The sequence below is a fragment of the Hyla sarda genome, chromosome 1, assembly GCF_029499605.1.
Source record: "Hyla sarda isolate aHylSar1 chromosome 1, aHylSar1.hap1, whole genome shotgun sequence".
In the NCBI taxonomy this organism is placed as follows: Eukaryota; Metazoa; Chordata; class Amphibia; order Anura; family Hylidae; genus Hyla; species Hyla sarda.
In genome coordinates this window covers 386033567-386053703 of record NC_079189.1, presented here as the reverse complement: position 1 = coordinate 386053703, position 20137 = coordinate 386033567, and the positions used below count along the sequence as shown (strand labels likewise).

The following is a 20137-nucleotide window of genomic DNA, read 5'->3' as shown; positions in this document are numbered from 1 at the left end:
TGGACTTTGCGGATGTTTTTTGCAAAAAACAAGCTGAGACTCTACCTCCTCACAGGCCTTATGACTGTCCTATTGACCTCCTCCCGGGCACTACTCCACCCCGGGGCAGAATTTATCCTCTCTCTGCCCCAGAGACTCTTGCTATGTCTGAGTACATCCAGGAAAATTTAAAAAAGGGCTTTATCCGCAAATCCTCCTCTCCTGCCGGAGCCGGATTTTTCTTTGTGTCCAAAAAAGATGGCTCCCTACGTCCTTGCATTGACTACCGCGGTCTTAATAAAATCACGGTAAAGAACCGCTACCCTCTACCTCTCATCTCTGAACTCTTTGATCGCCTCCAAGGTGCCCACATCTTTACCAAACTGGACTTAAGAGGTGCTTATAATCTCATCCGCATCAGAGAGGGGGATGAATGGAAAACGGCATTTAACACTAGAGATGGACACTTTGAGTATCTGGTCATGCCCTTTGGCCTGTGCAACGCCCCTGCCGTCTTCCAAGACTTTGTCAATGAAATTTTTCGTGATCTCTTATATTCCTGTGTTGTTGTGTATCTGGACGATATCCTGATTTTTTCTGCCAACCTAGAAGAACACCGCCAGCATGTCCGCATGGTTCTTCAGAGACTTCGTGACAATCAACTTTATGCCAAAATGGAGAAATGTCTGTTTGAATGTCAATCTCTTCCTTTCCTAGGATACTTGGTCTCTGGCCAGGGACTACAAATGGATCCAGACAAACTCTCTGCCGTCTTAGATTGGCCACGCCCCTCCGGACTCCGTGCTATCCAACGTTTTTTGGGGTTCGCCAATTATTACAGACAATTTATTCCACATTTTTCCACCATTGTGGCTCCTATCGTGGCTTTAACCAAAAAGAATGCCAATCCTAAGTCATGGCCTCCTCAAGCGGAAGACGCCTTTAAACAGCTCAAGTCTGCCTTTTCTTCAGCTCCCGTGCTCTCCAGACCTGACCCATCTAAACCCTTCCTATTGGAGGTTGATGCCTCCTCAGTAGGAGCTGGAGCGGTCCTTCTACAAAAAAATTCTTCCGGGCATGCTGTTACTTGTGGTTTTTTTTCTAAGACCTTCTCTCCGGCGGAGAGGAACTACTCCATCGGGGATCGAGAGCTACTAGCCATTAAATTAGCACTTGAGGAATGGAGGCATCTGCTGGAGGGATCAAGATTTCCAGTTATTATTTACACCGATCACAAGAACCTCTCCTATCTCCAGTCTGCCCAACGGCTGAATCCTCGCCAGGCCAGGTGGTCTCTGTTCTTTGCCCGATTTAATTTTGAAATTCACTTTCGGCCTGCCGATAAGAACATTAGGGCCGATGCTCTCTCTCGTTCCTCGGATGCTTCGGAAGTAGAGCTCTCTCCGCAACACATCATTCCTCCTGACTGCCTGATCTCCACTTCTCCAGCCTCCATCAGGCAAACTCCTCCAGGGAAGACCTTCGTCTCTCCACGCCAACGCCTCGGAATCCTCAAATGGGGTCACTCCTCCCATCTCGCAGGTCATGCGGGCATCAAGAAATCCGTGCAACTCATCTCTCGTTTCTATTGGTGGCCGACTCTGGAGACGGATGTTGTGGATTTTGTGCGAGCCTGCACTGTCTGTGCCCGGGATAAGACTCCTCGCCAGAAGCCCGCTGGTCTTCTTCATCCTCTGCCTGTTCCCGAACAGCCTTGGTCTCTGATTGGTATGGACTTTATTACAGACTTACCCTCATCCCGTGGTAACACTGTTGTTTGGGTGGTCGTTGATCGATTCTCCAAGATGGCACATTTCATCCCTCTTCCTGGTCTTCCTTCTGCGCCTCAGTTGGCAAAACAATTTTTTGTACACATTTTTCGTCTTCACGGGTTGCCCACGCAGATCGTCTCGGATAGAGGCGTCCAATTCGTGTCTAAATTCTGGAGGGCTCTCTGTAAACAACTCAAGATTAAATTAGACTTTTCTTCTGCTTATCATCCTCAATCCAATGGGCAAGTAGAAAGAATTAACCAGGTCCTGGGTGATTATTTACGGCATTTTGTTTCCTCCCGCCAGGATGACTGGGCAGATCTTCTACCATGGACCGAATTCTCGTATAACTTCAGAGTTTCTGAATCTTCTTCCAAATCCCCATTTTTCGTGGTGTACGGCCGTCACCCTCTTCCCCCCCTCCCTACTCCCTTGCCCTCTGGTGTACCCGCTGTGGATGAAATAACTCGTGATCTTTCCACCATATGGAAAGAGACCCAAAATTCTCTCTTACAGGCTTCATCACGCATGAAGAAGTTTGCTGATAAGAAAAGAAGAGCTCCCCCCATTTTTTCTCCCGGAGACAAGGTATGGCTCTCCGCTAAATATGTCCGCTTCCGTGTTCCCAGCTACAAATTGGGACCACGCTATCTTGGTCCTTTCAAAATTTTGTGCCAGATTAATCCTGTCTCTTATAAACTTCTTCTCCCTCCTTCTCTTCGTATTCCTAATGCCTTTCACGTTTCTCTTCTTAAACCACTCATCATCAACCGTTTCTCTCCTAAACTTATCTCTCCCACTCCTGTCTCCGGTTCTTCAGACATCTTTCCTGTAAAGGAGATACTGGCCTCCAAAAAGGTCAGAGGAAAAACCTTCTTTTTGGTTGACTGGGAGGGCTGTGGTCCTGAAGAGAGATCCTGGGAACCTGAGGACAATATCCTAGATAAAAATCTGGTCCTCAGGTTCTCAGGCTCCAAGAAGAGGGGGAGACCCAAGGGGGGGGGTACTGTTACGCCGAGCGCTCCGGGTCCCCGCTCCTCCCCGGAGCGCTTGCTACACTCTCGCTCCCGCAGCGCCCCGGTCACATCCACTGACCGGGTGCGCTGCGATTCCGCCTCCAGCCGGGATGCGATTCGCGATGCGGGTGGCGCCCGCTCGCGATGCGCACCCCGGCTCCCGTACCTGACTCGCTCTCCGTCGGTCCTGTCCTGGCGCGCGCGGCCCCGCTCCCTAGGGCGCGCGCGCGCCGGGTCTCTGCGATTTAAAGGGCCACTGCGCCGCTGATTGGCGCAGTGGTTCTAATCAGTGTGTTCACCTGTGCACTCCCTATGTATACCTCACTTCCCCTGCACTCCCTCGCCGGATCTTGTTGCCATTGTGCCAGTGAAAGCGTTCCCTTGTATGTTCCTAGCCTGTGTTCCAGACCTCCTGCCGTTGCCCCTGACTACGATCCTTGCTGCCTGCCCCGACCTTCTGCTACGTCCGACCTTGCTTCTGTCTACTCCCTTGTACCGCGCCTATCTTCAACAGTCAGAGAGGTTGAGCCGTTGCTAGTGGATACGACCTGGTCACTACCGCCGCAGCAAGACCATCCCGCTTTGCGGCGGGCTCTGGTGAATACCAGTAGTGACTTAGAACCGGTCCACTAGCACGGTCCACGCCAATCCCTCTCTGGCACAGAGGATCCACCTCCTGCCAGCCGGCATCGTGACAATATAATTTATTTAGAATGTCTATTTTCCTTACAAGCAGAGAGCTTCAAAGTTAGAAAAATGCTAAATTTTAAATTTTTTCATCAATTTTGAAAACTTTCACCAAGAAATGATGCAAGTATCGACATCATTTTACCAATAACATAAAGTAGAATATGTCACGAAAAAACAATCTCAGAATCAGAATGAAAGGTAAAAGCATCCCAGAGTTATAAATGCTCTGGTCCTACAGTGAAAATATGCCTGGTCCTTGAGGGGTTAATGTAATTTTTTCTAATGCAACTTTCTACAGAACCTTCTTTTTTTATACATATATTTTTAAATATGCTTTGCTCTATATATTATATCTTTTCTGAACAGAATTTTTGTGTCATCTCCCTTTCCCCTCCATTTTCTGACAGCCGTAACTTTTTTGTTTTTCGTCTAATTCAATTGAGTGAGGGCGTATTTCTTGTGGGACAAGCTGTTCTTTTTTATTGGTATCATTTTTGCAATACATGCTACCTTTTGATCTTTTTTATTCCGCCATTTGTAACAAAATTGGCAAATTTTGCGCTTTTATTGTATTTTTTTTAAGGCGTTCACCGTGTGGGGTAATTTACATTATAACTTTATAGTACACATCATTATGAACGTGGCAATACCAAGTATGCATATAATTTGTGTTTTTTTTTTTTTTTTTATAATACAGGGCTTTTATTGGGAAAGGGGCATTTATTTATTTAATTTTTTTACACTTCATATTTTTATTGAAGAACCTTTTATTTTTTAATTTTTCACTTTTTATTGGTTATACTATGCTGCAATACATTTGTACTGCAGCACAGTATAACCTGATGAGCTGCACACACTACAGCCTGTGGCTGGATCTCACAGGCTTCTGTAGCAGGCAGACAGGAGGCTATCAGCTGGTCTCCTGCTGCCATAGCAACCAACGGTGACACGTGATCATATTGCGGCGCCGCCATTGGTGAACAGGGGGAGCACCCTACCCCTGTCAACACCATAGATGCCATGATCAGGATTGATCTCGGCATCTATGGGGTTAATGCTGCCAGGACCTGTGCAATTGCGGCACCGGCAGCTGTGGCGGGACCCGCCGCAAATCTCCTGAGCTGCGCGTGGCAGAGCAGGAGATCAGCAAGATGTATGCATACATCCCAGCGCGCAAACATGTCGGGTGCTGGGACATATGCATATGTCCTATAGCGGGAAGGGGTTAAGCATATGTAAGTTATCTATCTTAAGATAAAAAAGGAAATAATGTAAGGGAAGACTAGATGAACCAGGTTGCTGACAATCTACTATGTTTCTATGCTATAGTGAGCCCTGACATCCTGTAGGATCACAAAACTTTGATAGATGTCTTTTTGACTATCTTACAGCCTTCTGACTTTTCCTTTGTGGTGAAATGGAAGAAACAATACTCGAAGACTGCTGATTCCTGAAGTTAGACCTATGCAAAGTAAAGTAAATTGAATAAGTGGGCAAAATAATCTACCTGCCAAATCTCAACAATCTGCCTGCAAGCTCCATTCTGAAGGTGCTTTGGGTACACATCAATCCACTATCCTATGCTGAAATACAAGCTTGCATTGAGCCTCTTGTATGCTTTACTTATAGTTGTAAAAACAGTTTGAAGAGTCACTAACCCAAAGGCAAACATACTGTCTTCTGTTACTTCCATGTCAAATCTAGACTTATGAGACCATAAAACCCTACTATACAATTTATACGTTGACATTCAATACTCTAGTACAGATTTTATTTCTTATTTTTGTATATTTCCTTTTGCCAGTAATTGATATATATTCTTTCAGACGTCAAGTTTTAAGTTTAAAAGTTATGTTAAAGGATATATAGAAATGCCTTGAGAATTTTTCAGACCTGCAACATGACTGGGGCTTGTTTTTTTCTCTCTCTCTCATGAATCAAAACTTAAAATACTGTTTATCTTTGGAGGCTACTGGGTCTTGCATAGTTGGTAGAAGTCCAATTTCGTCTAGATTTTTTGACTTTTAGTTTTGGAGACTCCTGTTTTTTACCTATTTTCTTAGATTTTCTCATCCTTCATTTCAGTTAGTTTCCAGTTTCCTTAGAAATTATTGCTTTAGCTATTTAGTTTAGTATTTATGTAGGCCAAAACAGTTGAGGAATGATTGGGTGGTTGTTTATGTAAACGTGAAGCATATATTAGTGTCATCTTTATGAAAACACTTTATTGGTTGGATGATACAACTGTAACTCATTGGTTTTAAAAAGAAAAGGAAAGAAGAGCCGAGGTACATGCTCTCAAGTCACCCAGGTACAAGTAAAAAGCGCAAAGTATTCACACAAATACAACGTGCATGAGGATGCGATCCATTGCAAGCCCCTCTCTCTGAAAGAAGAGAGCCCCCCCCCCCCCCAACAAACAAAAACCCTTCACCTCCAGACCAAAAGGCACCTGCAAGGTTCCAGGAACAATGTCCTCTTTTGTCGAAGCTACTCAGGGACCGAAAGTGCTAGAGTTAGGGTATATATGTGTTTAGTGTTGTATGTGGATTTCTATTTGTTCCCTGATCAAAAGTCCATGTAAAATGTGCCCGTTGTGTATTTTATTGAGAGTTAGCACTGTAGATAACATGGCATAGATTTTCCCTCTGTGGATTTGTAACTTGTGTTTTAGAAAAAAAGCAAAGTGACATGTCACTGCAGAAACTGTGAGAATTCCATTAAGTGACAAATATATATTAGGCCCATTTAATAGGGCTAATTCTTTACTTGTAGATAAGCAGCATATCGACCTGCAGGGGAAATTTTGTACATTATAATGACTTTTCCCACAAAACTATGCATTAATCTGCTCAGCAATTCTTGTTCTATATCATTCTGCCTACAGATAGGACTGAACCTAAAATGTAATATGTTCTTTTTAATGCTATATCAAAGTAGTGTGACTACAGCATTACTGGTTTGTTCTAGCTGGTACGGGTTTAGATTGTGCTGCTTTTTATTAAAAATCATAGCATACACATTCATTTTTCTTGAATTTTTACACTATAGCCCTAAAAAGTACAAATCACAACTTACAATATTAGGCCTCCTTCATACACATGCAATACATTTTCACCACCCCTGGATTTAAAATCAGTGTTACAGATTTAAAAAAAAAACATGTTCCACAAATGCATTAGCACCATTGAATAGGGCTAATCTATTTGCAGAACTGCGGCATATCAAACTGCAAATGTGCGGCTGAGAACTGAGGGTCAGCCTTTGATTTCTGCTGTGGATTCTCTTGTTAATTCATGTTGCATTTTATTTCCTAATGAAATCTGAACAAACATTGGACATAAAGGAGACTTCATGTGTCACGAAAATCAACATGAACTGCTGTAATCTAATAATAATCTTGGCAATTAAACCTAAAAATAAGATGACACTTGCTGTTAGAGAAACTTTTCAGCTACTTCATTATCATTTATTATCATCACACACAAGAAAAGTGACAGCAGTAGATATTGTAGGTAAAATGGAAACAAACCATTCCCAATAATAGATGATGGTCAGTGCTTAGCCTCTCCTTCTCCCTGCTAAATGACCTCTGTCCAGGTAACAGTGCATAACTAGAAAACTTTCCTTTAAAAGTCAATGGGATCCCATCTAATCTATTGTTCCCATGTTTTTCGAGCTTGCTGTAAAGCATATCTTTAAATGCTTTGAACACCTTAAGGACTCAGACCATTTGCACCTACATATAACATAATCTGTGGCGAAGGCCAAAAAAATTATTTGTGGGGTGAAATAAAAATACCACCATTTTGCTAATTTTGAGGGTTTCCGTTTGTACACAGTGCACTTTTTGGAAAAAATGACACCGTATCTTTATTCCGTTGGTCCATACAGTTAAAAAGATACCCAATTTATGTAGGTTTTATTTTATTTTACTACTTAAAAAAGTTACAGCTACATACATCAAAATTAGAATGTTTAAAATTGTCCTCTTCTGACGCCTATAACTTTATTTTTCAGCATACGGGGCTATACAGTATGAGGCCTCATTTTATATTGGTACCATTTTCTGTTTTAATTAGATTTTTTGATTGTTTTTTTATTTTATTTTTTTTGTATGCAGTGACCAAAAAAATGCTCGGTTTTGGACTTTGGTATTTTGTTATGTGAACGCCATCAACTGTGATCAACTTTGATTGTGGCATCTAAAGGGTCAATGCCGGGCATCAGCCCGATAGATGATGCTCGGCATTAACCCTGGGCCCTGGCTACTGACAGCAGTCGGGACCCACCTGGTTTAATGCACGCTCAGCCCATGAGCGTGTTTTAAACGCCGGTAACGCGACTAGGGCGTACATGTGTGCCCTGTGTCCTTAAGGACTTGGCCTTAAGGGCGTACCTGTATCCTGTCCTGTGTCCGCAACAGGTTATACGTAGCTGAAACAAGATGGCTGCCCCACTATAATAATGCACAAAATTATTTACAATCAGAAAATAGAAATAACCTATTTCAGTAGGGGATACAAATAATGATAATATTTCAGTAGGTGATACAAATAATGATCATAATAATAATAAAAATAACATATACTATAATGTTGGAGTTGTTAGTCTTATTTTAATAATATTGCTATTTATTGATATCGATTATGCATAACTTTTACCTTTTTTTTCTTTTTTTTTTTTACTAGAAATACATGCAAAACTAAATGTGTAGCTTTAGCATCTAAGTAATTGAATAGGCTAGTAGGGGGAAAAAAAAACATTACTCGTAATAAACAGAAAAAAAATAAAATAAATTGCCCAGTTGAAATATCTACCAGGATGGTTTCCAACTAATAAACATATTTCATAAATTTTTCGAAGTCCATAAGTAAAATAAAAAGGAAAAATGCAATTCTAATTTGTGTGTATTACTGATCGAGAGAAACAAGTACAGATTCTATTCTCAGTATTAGATTGTATATGAATGAGGGAGACCTATCACCTGATAACCACCAGTATGAGAAATTCAAGGAGAAACTGAAAATGTGGCTGTAATTCAGTCAACGATCTCTGACGGCATCATAAAGGTTTACGAGACCATCAGAACTGTGAGACTGAACTGTACTTCCAGCTATCAATCTCCCCTTCCCTCAATAGCATTTTTTATGGAAGATGCAGAGCAGGTCTAGGATTTTAAGCTTGTAAAATTTTTATTGAGGAATTGTAAGAAAGAAAAGGGGTTTTTACAACATGAAATTGGTAAGTAGAGAAAAGAGAGGCTTGTTTTATGATACAGTATGATGCCTAGCCTGTTTGCTGTTTTTCACAACTAATGCAGAAATGTCCTATTAACAGCTCAGTGAGATAATATACCTGTAATTTGTCCCATGATTGAGAAATCATTACCATATGAGCTTCTTTAAATAGGAGCCAAGATTATAGTGGTGTCCTCCTGAATAAGCAGCTGTTCTCATTATATAATACTAAAGTTATCTGTATTATATTTTATAAGGGTATTATACAATTTGTATTGCAATTCAGGGCAGACACTTCTGTATTACCTTATTTTCACAATTAATTCTAATATGTATGTTTATTTATTTATTTTATGCATAGGGTTCCATGTTAAACAAACAAACAAATGGTATATGTTTACATCCAGCAAACCCAGATGTATGTATTTCCCAAACAGAGGTCAAAACGAAATACCTTTTTCCTCTGTCAGGTTATATGGAACCATTTAACAGAAGCTCCAGGACCTAACCTGAAACTTTATTCAATAGACTGCACAACGCAGTGGGGAAACATTCTGCCTTAAGGAGTACCTGTCCCTAAATAAACTTTTATAAACTTACTCAGGCCATGTTCCCTAACTACACCTAACATTCCCCCTGCCTTTAAAACATTTTTTAAGAGCTTTAAAAAGCTCTGTATCTTACCACTCTTCTTGCTCACATAGTGTGAGCTGCTGACAGGAGGATGTGGGCATACCTCGCTACTTCACTGAAGCCTGCTGGGGGGACTGCTTCTGCCCTAATTTTGCCGAGGAGAGCAGCAGAATAAGAAACTGCAGGATTCACAGGCCTGGGAGAAGGTGAGACAGTTCGGCTTTCATCCGCGTTGTCTCCAGTCGCACAGCCCATCTGTCAGCTCAGTGTCAGCTCATTGGATTGAGGGTGGTAAGCTGAGGAAAAGTCCAGCTTTACTTGGAGACGTGAGCAGAGGGCCCGCCAAACTTAGAGACGAACTGGACTCCACGGTCAGATACAATATGTGAGGGAAAACCATGCAAACGGAAGATGTAGCAAAGGAACATCTTAGCAAGCTGCGGTGTAGATGGAAGTCCAGACAGTGGCACAAAATGGGCCATTTTAGAAAATCGGAATAAAGTCTCAAGCGGACAAGAAAAGACGTTCCCCTCCCAAGTTGTTTGCCAAGTATATCCTCTTCAGAGTACCCAGTTATAAACTGGGCCCTCGCTATCTTGGTCCCTATAAAATCAAGAAACTTTTAAATCCTGTGGCCAATTCTCTCCATCTGCCGTCCTCTCTCCGGAATCCGAATTCCTTCCATGTCTCCCTCTTGAAATCGGTCATTAAGAACCGCTTCTCTAAAAAAAGACATTTCACCTACTCCCATCTCTGGTACCTCTGATGTTTATGTCGTAAAACAGACTTTGGACTTCAAGTTTATCAGCGGAAAACGATTTTATCTTGTGGATTGGGAAGTATTCGGTCCGGAGGAGAGATCTTGGGAACCTGAAGAAAATATCCAGGACCGTGATCTACTCAGTAAATTTCTGAACCGCAAAAGGAGGGGGAGACCAAAGGGGGGGATTCTGTTACACTTTGCACTCCAGCCACTTCCCCTGGTCATGAGCGCACTGTTCCCCACTCCCCTGCTGCCATCTCTTAAAACGCTCATCTGCTGCTTCTTCCTCTCAGCTCTGGCACGCGCGACTCCGTCTCATAGGGCGTGCGCGCACCGGAGCTCAGAAATTTAAAGGGCCAGTACACCCATAATTATGTGAAACACCTGACACTATTCTGTAAGTCCCTGCACCTCCCACTCTTCCCTGCCGGATCTTCACTGCCATTTTCCTGAGATTTAGCTTTCCATACTGTCTGTTTTCCTTACCCATGTTCTGACCCTTCCGTTACGTTATTTGACTAGGCTGCTTTGCCGCCTGCCTTGACCTTCTGCTAAGTCCGACTACGCCTCTTCCTCATCCTACTGTACTTCGCCTCTCCCAGCTACCCGTGTGGTCGAGTCATTTTGGGGGTAGCTACCTGGATGTCGCCTGCTGCAGCAAATCCGTCCTGCCTGGCGTCGGGCTCTGGTAAAGAACAGCGGCACCATACACTCCACTCCCCGTGTCATCAGCCACTCAGGTCAGTGGATCCACATCCAGCATTGTTACAACTTTTTAACTTTTTAAAATTGAAATAGGCTTGTATAAAAATGTATGTGTCTGTATAATGTCTACAGTTCTTACATGGTTACAGACTAATGTAAAAAATGTCTGCTGTTCATAATAAGGAAATAATGCACTTATGCATATACAGTAAATGTAGAGCAGGGGAAAGTCTGGTCAGTTTAAGACAGCTGAATGGAAAATATTACATTTGGAAAGCACCAATAGAATAAAGTAGTACTTATCGGTAATATATTGTATCAGTCAACGAAAAAGCTCAGTAGATAAACACAGAGGGGAAGATTTACTAATTGCACCATTTTCATACATCAGTCTTATGTAAAGCTCTGCGTCTGTTCAGATACCAGTGCTATATTTACCATTAGGTACTCGCAGGGATGTGCACACAAAGACATTGAAGGGGCCTTGAGCCCTTGCCCATTGACACAGTATTTACAGGCATATTTATAGCATTTTCTGTGATTTTCGCATAATTTAGCACACATGTGGCAGATAGCAGTGATGTGAATACTGTTCTATAGCTGTTTGGGCTGCACACAGCCCATAGAGCAGCACTAACACTGTTATGGGACCTTTTAGGAACTTTGATGACCTTATCATGTCTTGTATAAGTGTACAGGGGAGGAGGAGGTAATAGGGAATGTATGAGGGGAGAGGGGAAATGTATGCAAACTAACGTCGGTGAGGGTGGGGAGGCTCATAGAGAGCAGTATATAGGGAGCAAAAGAGAGCAGTATATGTGAGATAGGGAGCTATATATAGGGTATATAGGGAGCATTATATATGAGCGATAGGGAGCAGTATATGTGAGATAGGGTGCCACAGGGAGCTGTATATAGAGGGTATGGGAATATATAGGAGAGCAGTGTGTGGAGAGGGGGGCCTTTTGAATTGATGTGAGGTCTGTATCTGAAGGACACAGGCATGTTCATTTTTTGTATTTTCTTTTTTCCTCCTCGCCTTCTAAGAGCCATAACTCTATTTTTCCATCCACAGACCCATATTTGGCTTGTTGTTTTTTTGCAGGACCAATTGGGCTTTATGACACCTTTTATTTTACTATAAAATATATGCTGTAGCAATAAAATAATATTAGTGGGGAAGCTGAAAAGAAAACTATAAGAGGAAAAGATCTGTAGTTTTTATTGGTACATTTTTTTTTTACTGCTTTCTATTAATTTCTACTGACATATGATGTGACCAAAATGTGTTGATCAGTACAATTGGCAATCTTCTTGTATAGCCTTCATAGACAGCCTGCACAAGAAGATTGGCCCTCCCATGGCATGAGGGAGAGTAAGAGAGAGACCTCTGGCCACCATTTTCTTGGTTCCTTTTCTAGCCTTCATTGTGCAACCATGTTCGCCAGTAGAGAGGAAAGATTAGCGGAAAGCTTTCAGGTAAGGTTATCAAAATGTACATACTGTGCCCTTGCCATGCCCTACTACTCCCCCCCCCTTTCCCCTCCATGCAAGCCCCCTTGTGCACAGTGACATACTACATACTTCACTGTGACATCATTGTGCATATTAACCTTGTACTATGACATCAATGTATCTATAATACCTGTACTGTGACATTGTACGTTATCCCTATACTGTGACATTACTGTGTATTATCCCTGTACTGTGAGATCATTGTGTATTACCTGTGTTCTAAGCTCAGAAACATTTCCTCTTGTGGGGCATTGAATTTATTTTAACATATAATATTTTTAAATTTGACTCCACCCTTTTGGCATGCATTTCGTGCCTTCATACGCTAACCTCTACATGGGGAAATTTGAGAAACAGTTTATGTATAAGTGTCCTCCTTGGTCATCCTCTATTAAATTCTATCGCAGGTATATCGACGATTTACTTATTATATGGGATGGCGAAATTTAATGGTTCCATGAATTTGTCAGTTACCTAATGAGGAAATTGAATATCTTGATTTGATTTTAGGAACTCGGGGAAGTTAGATTATTACCCGGACATATTTTAAATCTGTTGATTGCAATAGTCTTCTTAATTTTAAAAGTGCCCATCAAAAACCTGGAGAAAGAATGTCCATTTTGGTCAATTTTGCATGCTTATGAGAAATTGTACTTTAAAGCTTTGATTACGTAAAACAAAGCAAGCTAAATGTTTTAAGGATAAGGGGCACCCCTCTAACCTTATAATGGCTGCACGAATTAGAGCTGGAATGATGTCACAAAATGAGTGCATACAACCCAAAGCCGGTGAGGACTCCATTCTAAATAATTTTAGTGTCAGTTTTGTTACTACTTTCAAGCCTTCATATAAGAGTATACAGGACAAATTTGGGCGCAATAACCCGTCAAAAGTCACAATTCACCACCAATTAAAAAGTAGCACACAGAAATGACATTGCACACCACCAAGTAAATTTTATAATACCTATGCAAAACTTAACCTCCTCCAACAAGCTGATCATGCAAAATATCCATAAATTTTTCAAATGATACATTGGTGAGTGTATATATATATATATATATATATATATATATATATATATATAGCCAAAATAGTAAAGAGAGCAGCACAACCTCTCATTGATGCAATAGCGGGTGCAGGCGGTGTAAAGGTCCCGGATTAGGGGTCCTGCAGAGATCCAGCCAAGATAAACGAGGACCGCAGCACTCCAAGAATGACGTGAAAAAGGTTTATTGACCTGACGTCAAAGAACATCAGGTCAATAAACCTTTTTCACCTCATTTTTGGAGTTCTGCGGTCCTCGTTTATCTTAGCTATATATATATATTTATTCAAAAAAATTACATTGAAATATTAAAATATATATTAATAAATAATTAATACACTGATTCCCCGACTTATGATGGCCCCGACATATGCTCATTTCAACATATGATGGCCTCTCAGAGCCCATCGTATGTTGAAGGCAGCCTCGACATATGATGCTGCTGTGTGTCGGGGCCATCGTACAAACAGCTATCTGACAGCGCTGACAACTTCAGCAAATGACAGACAGTTGTTTAATGTCCCTGTGTGCCCCGTTCTGCCTCCTGTTACTCACATGCTGTCCTGCTAACTCACGCAGGCTTCCACTGTGAGGTCAGTGTATGCCCCGCCCCCCCAGTGCAGCCATAGCCAATAGCCTGCAGCATCTTGCTGCAGGCATCCAATGAGCTGCTCCCCTTCCTTTCCTATAGAGCTGTAGTCGGCAGGATCGTAATGGAGGACATTCTGTCTCCCCTGAAGGTATTTAAAGAACTGTACAGTACTGTATGTGATGTCACACATCACATACAATACATATACACACAATTCACCCCATACATCAATGTTTCCCTATCAGTGTGCCTCCAGCTGTTGCAAAACTGTAACTCCCAGCATGCCCAGACAGTCAATGGCTGTACATGCATGCTGGGAGTTGTAGTTGTGCAACAGCTGGAGGCCCCCTGGTTTGTTAAACACTCCCCATACACTCCACATACAATGGTCATCCCAGAACCAATTGGCAGTTTCCCATAGAGATATGTATTCAACATACAATGGTTCCAAGGCCCCAGAACCAATTACCATTTTTACATAGACATATGTACTCGACATATGATGGTTTCAACATATGATGGTTCTCCTGGAACCAATTAATATCATATGTTGAGGGACCACTGTAATATAAAACTTTTTTAAAATATATAAAGTAATTAAATCTCCATTTATATTAGAAATTGAGATTTAATTATTTGACCTGATGACATGGGTGACTGACCAATTTTCTTTGGAATGTGAGGACTTTCCTCACCTGAACATTCTTCATCTGATAAATGACACCACAACATTAAATCAGAGCATCTCCACTGCCCAGCCCCAGACATACTATCATGCTGTTGTGTCAGAGCCACAACTGTAAGCATGGGCTGTCCTGCCTCCAGAAGAATTGTCCACAGTACATACATTACAATTACTTATACACAAAAGGAAGCAGATCAGAACTCGAAATCCATTACTTAAAAGCACTTCCAAACACTTACTGGAGAGTATGTGGTGTTGTCCGTTCGTCTGAGGTAAATGGCAGCAGTCCTCAGGTAAAACTCGATATAATTTCCTTGTATTTGTACGTGCACCAAAAGTTATGAAAGGATGTGCTACAAATTGTGAACTTGATGGACAACAGCAAGATCCATAGCAGGAAAAAGACGGGTTAAAAGCAACGGACTATAGCGACTATTGATGAATACCCTCCATTATCTCCAAGGGGTCTGAATGAGACTATAGAGATTATTTTTTAATTATGTCTATATGTCATTGTATGATTATTTATTATTACATTTTAGATCATTTGATTTTATTCTAATGTAATCCATATCATCTTGTTTGTTTATATTTATATTTAATACATTTATTCACACTCTCTGACACTAAGGGTCAGCATAATAGGTGGCCATTGTGTTGGTTAGGCCTCCTGAATATTACTCTTTATCCACTTTGTCTATATTTATTTTTAATGTCCACTATGGCAAGCCAAGTATACTAAGAACATCCCGGACCCTGAAGCTTGCGGTCCACATTGTGCTTGTGCGTTTCATGGCACATAGGACATGATGCTTCTCTGAATTGAGCACTATGTCATTTCCGGTTTCCCAGTCCAGGAGTCTGCAGCATGCTCCGGCTGTGAGACGCACATGCACGCTCTGGCTGCGAGACACATGGGAGCCACATCACTTATCATCTACCTTGGTGAGTTATGAAGTTCATTTTAAGTTATTAATACTATACCTGTCAATTCTCATTACTATTATGCTAAGAACGCCTATTACAGCAATAGTGAAATATGATGGGTGTTTAGTATTGGACGTTATATGTATATAAGTGTGTGTATACTCTGTTAGCTCATTCCTTGCTTGTTATGTGAGGGAGGAGGATTTTCTCAGGAAGCGTGTTTATATGGGCTAAATAAATGTGTGAATTTTTAACGCTGACCCCTGGGTTTCCTGTAGTGTGATTTTTGCACTCCTTGAGACAAATGGAATTTTTCTTTTTTTTTTTCTATCTATATTTGAACTTCCCTCTAGCTAGTACATTGGTGAGGGGTCTGGTATACTGTGTCTTAGTGCTGCATTGAATATCTACGCTTGCATTGATTGTCATATTCTCCCCAAAGAGGAATTGATTGCCTCTGCATGGAGTTGGGGCTACACCACAACCCACCCAGGTGAGCGGTTGCACTGCTGACTGGCTGTCCTAATTTTCTATGACTATATTACCCTATGTGATGCTTTACCTTTGTTTTCTTTTTCTTTATACATACATATACTGTGACATTGCTGTGTGTATTAACCCTGTACTGTTACATCTCTGTGCACATTATCCCTGTACAGTACAGGGTTAATATGCACAGGGATGTCACAGAGCAGGATTAATATGCATAGTGTCATCACAGTGCAGGGATAGTGCACACAGTGATGTCACAGTGCAAGGGTAATACACAGGAATAATATGCACAGCAATGTCACAGTACAGGGATAATAAACACAGTGATGTCATAGGACAGGGATAATGGGCACAGTGATGTAACATTACAGGGATAATATGCACAGCAATGTCACAGTACAGGGATAATAAACACAGTGATGTCATAGGACAGGGATAATGGGCACAGTGATGTAACATTACAGGGATAATATGCACAGCAATGTCACAGTACAGGGATAATAAACACAGTGATGTCATAGGACAGGGATAATGGGCACAGTGATGTAACATTACAGGGATAATGTGCACAGCAATGTCACAGTACAGGGATAATAAACACAGTGATGTCATAGGACAGGGATAATGGGCACAGTGATGTAACAGTACAGGGATAATATGCACAGTGATGTCATAGTACAGGGATAATATTAACAAGAACAGTTACCACTGAAAATGAAATGCACACCACTATAGTATCTGTTATATAATGACTTTATTAATGTATACAAAACAATTAATCAAGTTAAGATTTAAAACCATTTAAAAGGCTCCCAAAAGAGCCACAACACAGCCTCAGGGCAGGGCCATGACCCCCTGCTCTGAGTGAAAGACCCCGTCCTTTTAACAATTAATAATGTTATTCAGTGTCGGCTCTATGTAACTGTGACACAATGTACATGTATAAGCAAGAACAGTGCCACTATGGTACTGCAATACACATCTCTAACCAATAAACAGCAGTATTATATTAACAATGTCTGATCTCAACATATAGCAGTAAACAGGAACAACAATACCTTATCTCAAATAATAACAATGGGTCAATATACTGCACTAGGGCTATACTATCTTATACAGTACCACAATTCCCGAATATAATCCACAGAGGCCAGCGACACAATACTGAATAGAGGACGGGGTCAGAAAACCCCACGCGTTCCGTCGCAAGCGACACCCCTTTAGGGAGCCTTTTAAATGTTTTTAAATCTTAACTTGATTCATTGTTTTGTATACATTAATAAAGTCATTATATAACAGATACTATAGTGGTGTGCATTTCATTTTCAGTGGTAGCTGTTCTTGTTAATATTGTGTATTTCACTGAATTGCACCCCTTGTTTTCTTTATTTGATTCAGTGAGAACCCCCTCCCCCCCCTCCCCCCGGTTCATTGTTTGAATAGTACAGAGATAATGCAGACAGTAATGTCACAGTAGAGGGATAATACTCACAGTCATGTCACAGTACAGGATAATACTCACAGTGATGTCCCAGTACAGGGATAATAGACAATGATGTCACAGTACATGAATAAAGCACACAGTGATGTCACAGTACAGGGAAAATACACACAGTGATGTCACAGTAGAGGGATGATATGCACAGTAATGTCACAGTACAGGGATAATACACAGTGATGTCACAGTAAATGGATAAAGCACACAGTGATGTTCAGGCATACTACACACAATGATTACACAGTACAGGCACACTACACACATTGAAGTGCCCTAATTTATACTGGAGCCCTTGTCATCCAGAATGTCGGTGCATGTCCCTGGGTACTTATGGACCTGTGCCTCGGGGTGGTAGTGTTGAGGGGGCAGAACTTCAGTGAGTAAAAGTAAAAAAATATATACTTTTAATGTAGCTGCTGCTGTCATGCTGTGGCTTGGACTTGGAGGGGATAAAATTGTCCACCCCATTTTGTGTGAATCCACATGGGTCAGAATAGCTGCGAAATTTACTTGCAGATTTCTGCAACAATGTACATATTCGCGCAGGCCCAAATTGTGCTAAAAGTAATGTGCTAAGGCTCTGCTTTCCCTGCAGCTAGGCCCTCCTTCCTACCTCTTTGGCGTAAGCAGTGCAGACTGACAAATGTCACCCAACTTTGTGCAAATATCATATGAATTTGGGCAGTTTGCCCTGTGAAAAGAAGCATGAATAAAAGTTATATTACATTGTAATGTACTCACCTTGTCCATATCGGCTTCTTCCCGGACTTCTCCTCGGTTTTCCATCAGGCCGGAAGCTGGTGTCTTTGATGACGCTCGACTGCCTTTTTTTCACGATCCTGCGCTATCTTCGCCCAGTGACTCATCGATCCCATGAGTCACTGCGGGCTGTGCCGGCCTCCCAGCCCGGAGTCGGCTACTCCCCAACTTAATTTATTCATTTATGTGCTGAGCTGAGCTTCCATAGGCTCAGCAAACAACCACCTAAGCGCTGTCACTCAATCCGGGGGAGGGCAGGAGCTGGCCGGATGTCAGGAGCGGGCATGCTGGGAGATGTAGTTTTTCCCAGCGCGGGCTAGGAACTTCGGGCGGCCGTAACAGGAGAACGGCTGGACGTCTAACAAGACTGAGGGGTCGTTGGACAGGTAAGTTAATGGGCTACAGTTAATGGGCTACATTGTGGCATTTCTTTTTTTTTGTGGTGCATCGGAGTACTCCTTTAAATGTCCCCCAGAATGTATACAGCTCACTCATTCAAATTGTATAAAATGGATACAATATATCCAGATTTTATGTAGTAATTGCATAGATAATGAAATATTAAAAAGGTCAGTAAAAGACAGTATTATTGTCACTTTAATGTCAAAATGTTCTATTATTGAGATTTATTGACAATATTCATCTTAACTTAAAGAAACAGATATCCTACCTCAAAAGGCAATTCTGTGAGTTCTAAATTTCCAGAAACATCCAATTTCTCAAGGTTTTCACAATCTCCCAGCTCAGGTGGTATGTTTTTTAGATTATTGAAACTAACATTGAGTTCTCTCAAATTTCTCAGGCATCCTGTCAAACAGAACAAATATAAATCACTTGCTGCCACCAGCTGCATGAGGACAGTGATCCCATGTTTTAAAATGACAATCCAAGATTTGATTGATTGCTGCCACCCCAACAACATAGGCAGAACTAGAAAAGGAACATATAAAAGCAAAATAAATAAGTAATACAAATAGGCGCAGTGTTCAAAATTATAACCCTATGCAAAATCTTTGAATACATTTATTTTTTGCATCTGTAACCCCAGTGCATGTATTTATACTTACAGAGAATGCTGCAAACAACAGGGCTGAATTAGTAAAAAGTAGGATAGACTTATTTATGAAAAGTATTTTATGAATTGGAAATATTTGATTTAGTATAACTGTTAACAGTACTATATACGGCTTACAATGCTGTCACATCATTTACAGGAGATCTTCACTAAGGATTCTCGACTTCTGCCCCAGTCCCATATTGGAATTATAACTTTTAAGACAGAGGTTGAGGTTGGGGGTGGGTTGGTAACCACTTTTTGATTATCACCATAATATTGGCAACATTGTGCAACCATTGGTCACTGCATGCAGACGTATTATTGCCCATATGTGATGATCAGCATGTGTTATCTGCTCCACCCTGTTGACTTTGATACATTAAATACATGACTGAGGCAAAAGTTAAATATTGGGAGCCAGGAAAAGTATAACTTTTTCTCCTCCCAATACACCTTTAAAGGTTTTTTGAAGCCAACAACAGTCACCCCTGGCACTACTTTGAAGGTTTGCCAATTTTTCTGACTCATTTGCTGAAAATTGGAACAGGTGCTTAAGAAATATAGCTCTGAACTAAATTGAACATCATATTTTTTCAGTATGTTTATTCCAGACAACTGCAATAAATACATAAATAACTGTATGTTATCCAGCCCTAAATCCCTGCCACCTTTCACACAATACAGAGAAAAAAATACATTGGCTGCTGGCAGCCACTACCGGGAGCACAGTTGATATGAATTTATACAGCTTCTATGCCAATTGTCT

General features: G+C 41.2%; 1 protein-coding gene across 1 annotated transcript in view; it reads right to left on the bottom strand.

Moving 5' to 3' along the window:
* LRRC2 (leucine rich repeat containing 2) overlaps positions 1–20137 on the bottom strand; it is a 394574-nt gene that overhangs the window by 94720 nt on the left and 279717 nt on the right. The window contains exon 5 of the mRNA XM_056552234.1: positions 18985–19121. Within this exon, the coding sequence (XP_056408209.1) occupies positions 18985–19121 (137 nt within the window). The remainder of the gene's footprint in view (positions 1–18984; positions 19122–20137) is intronic.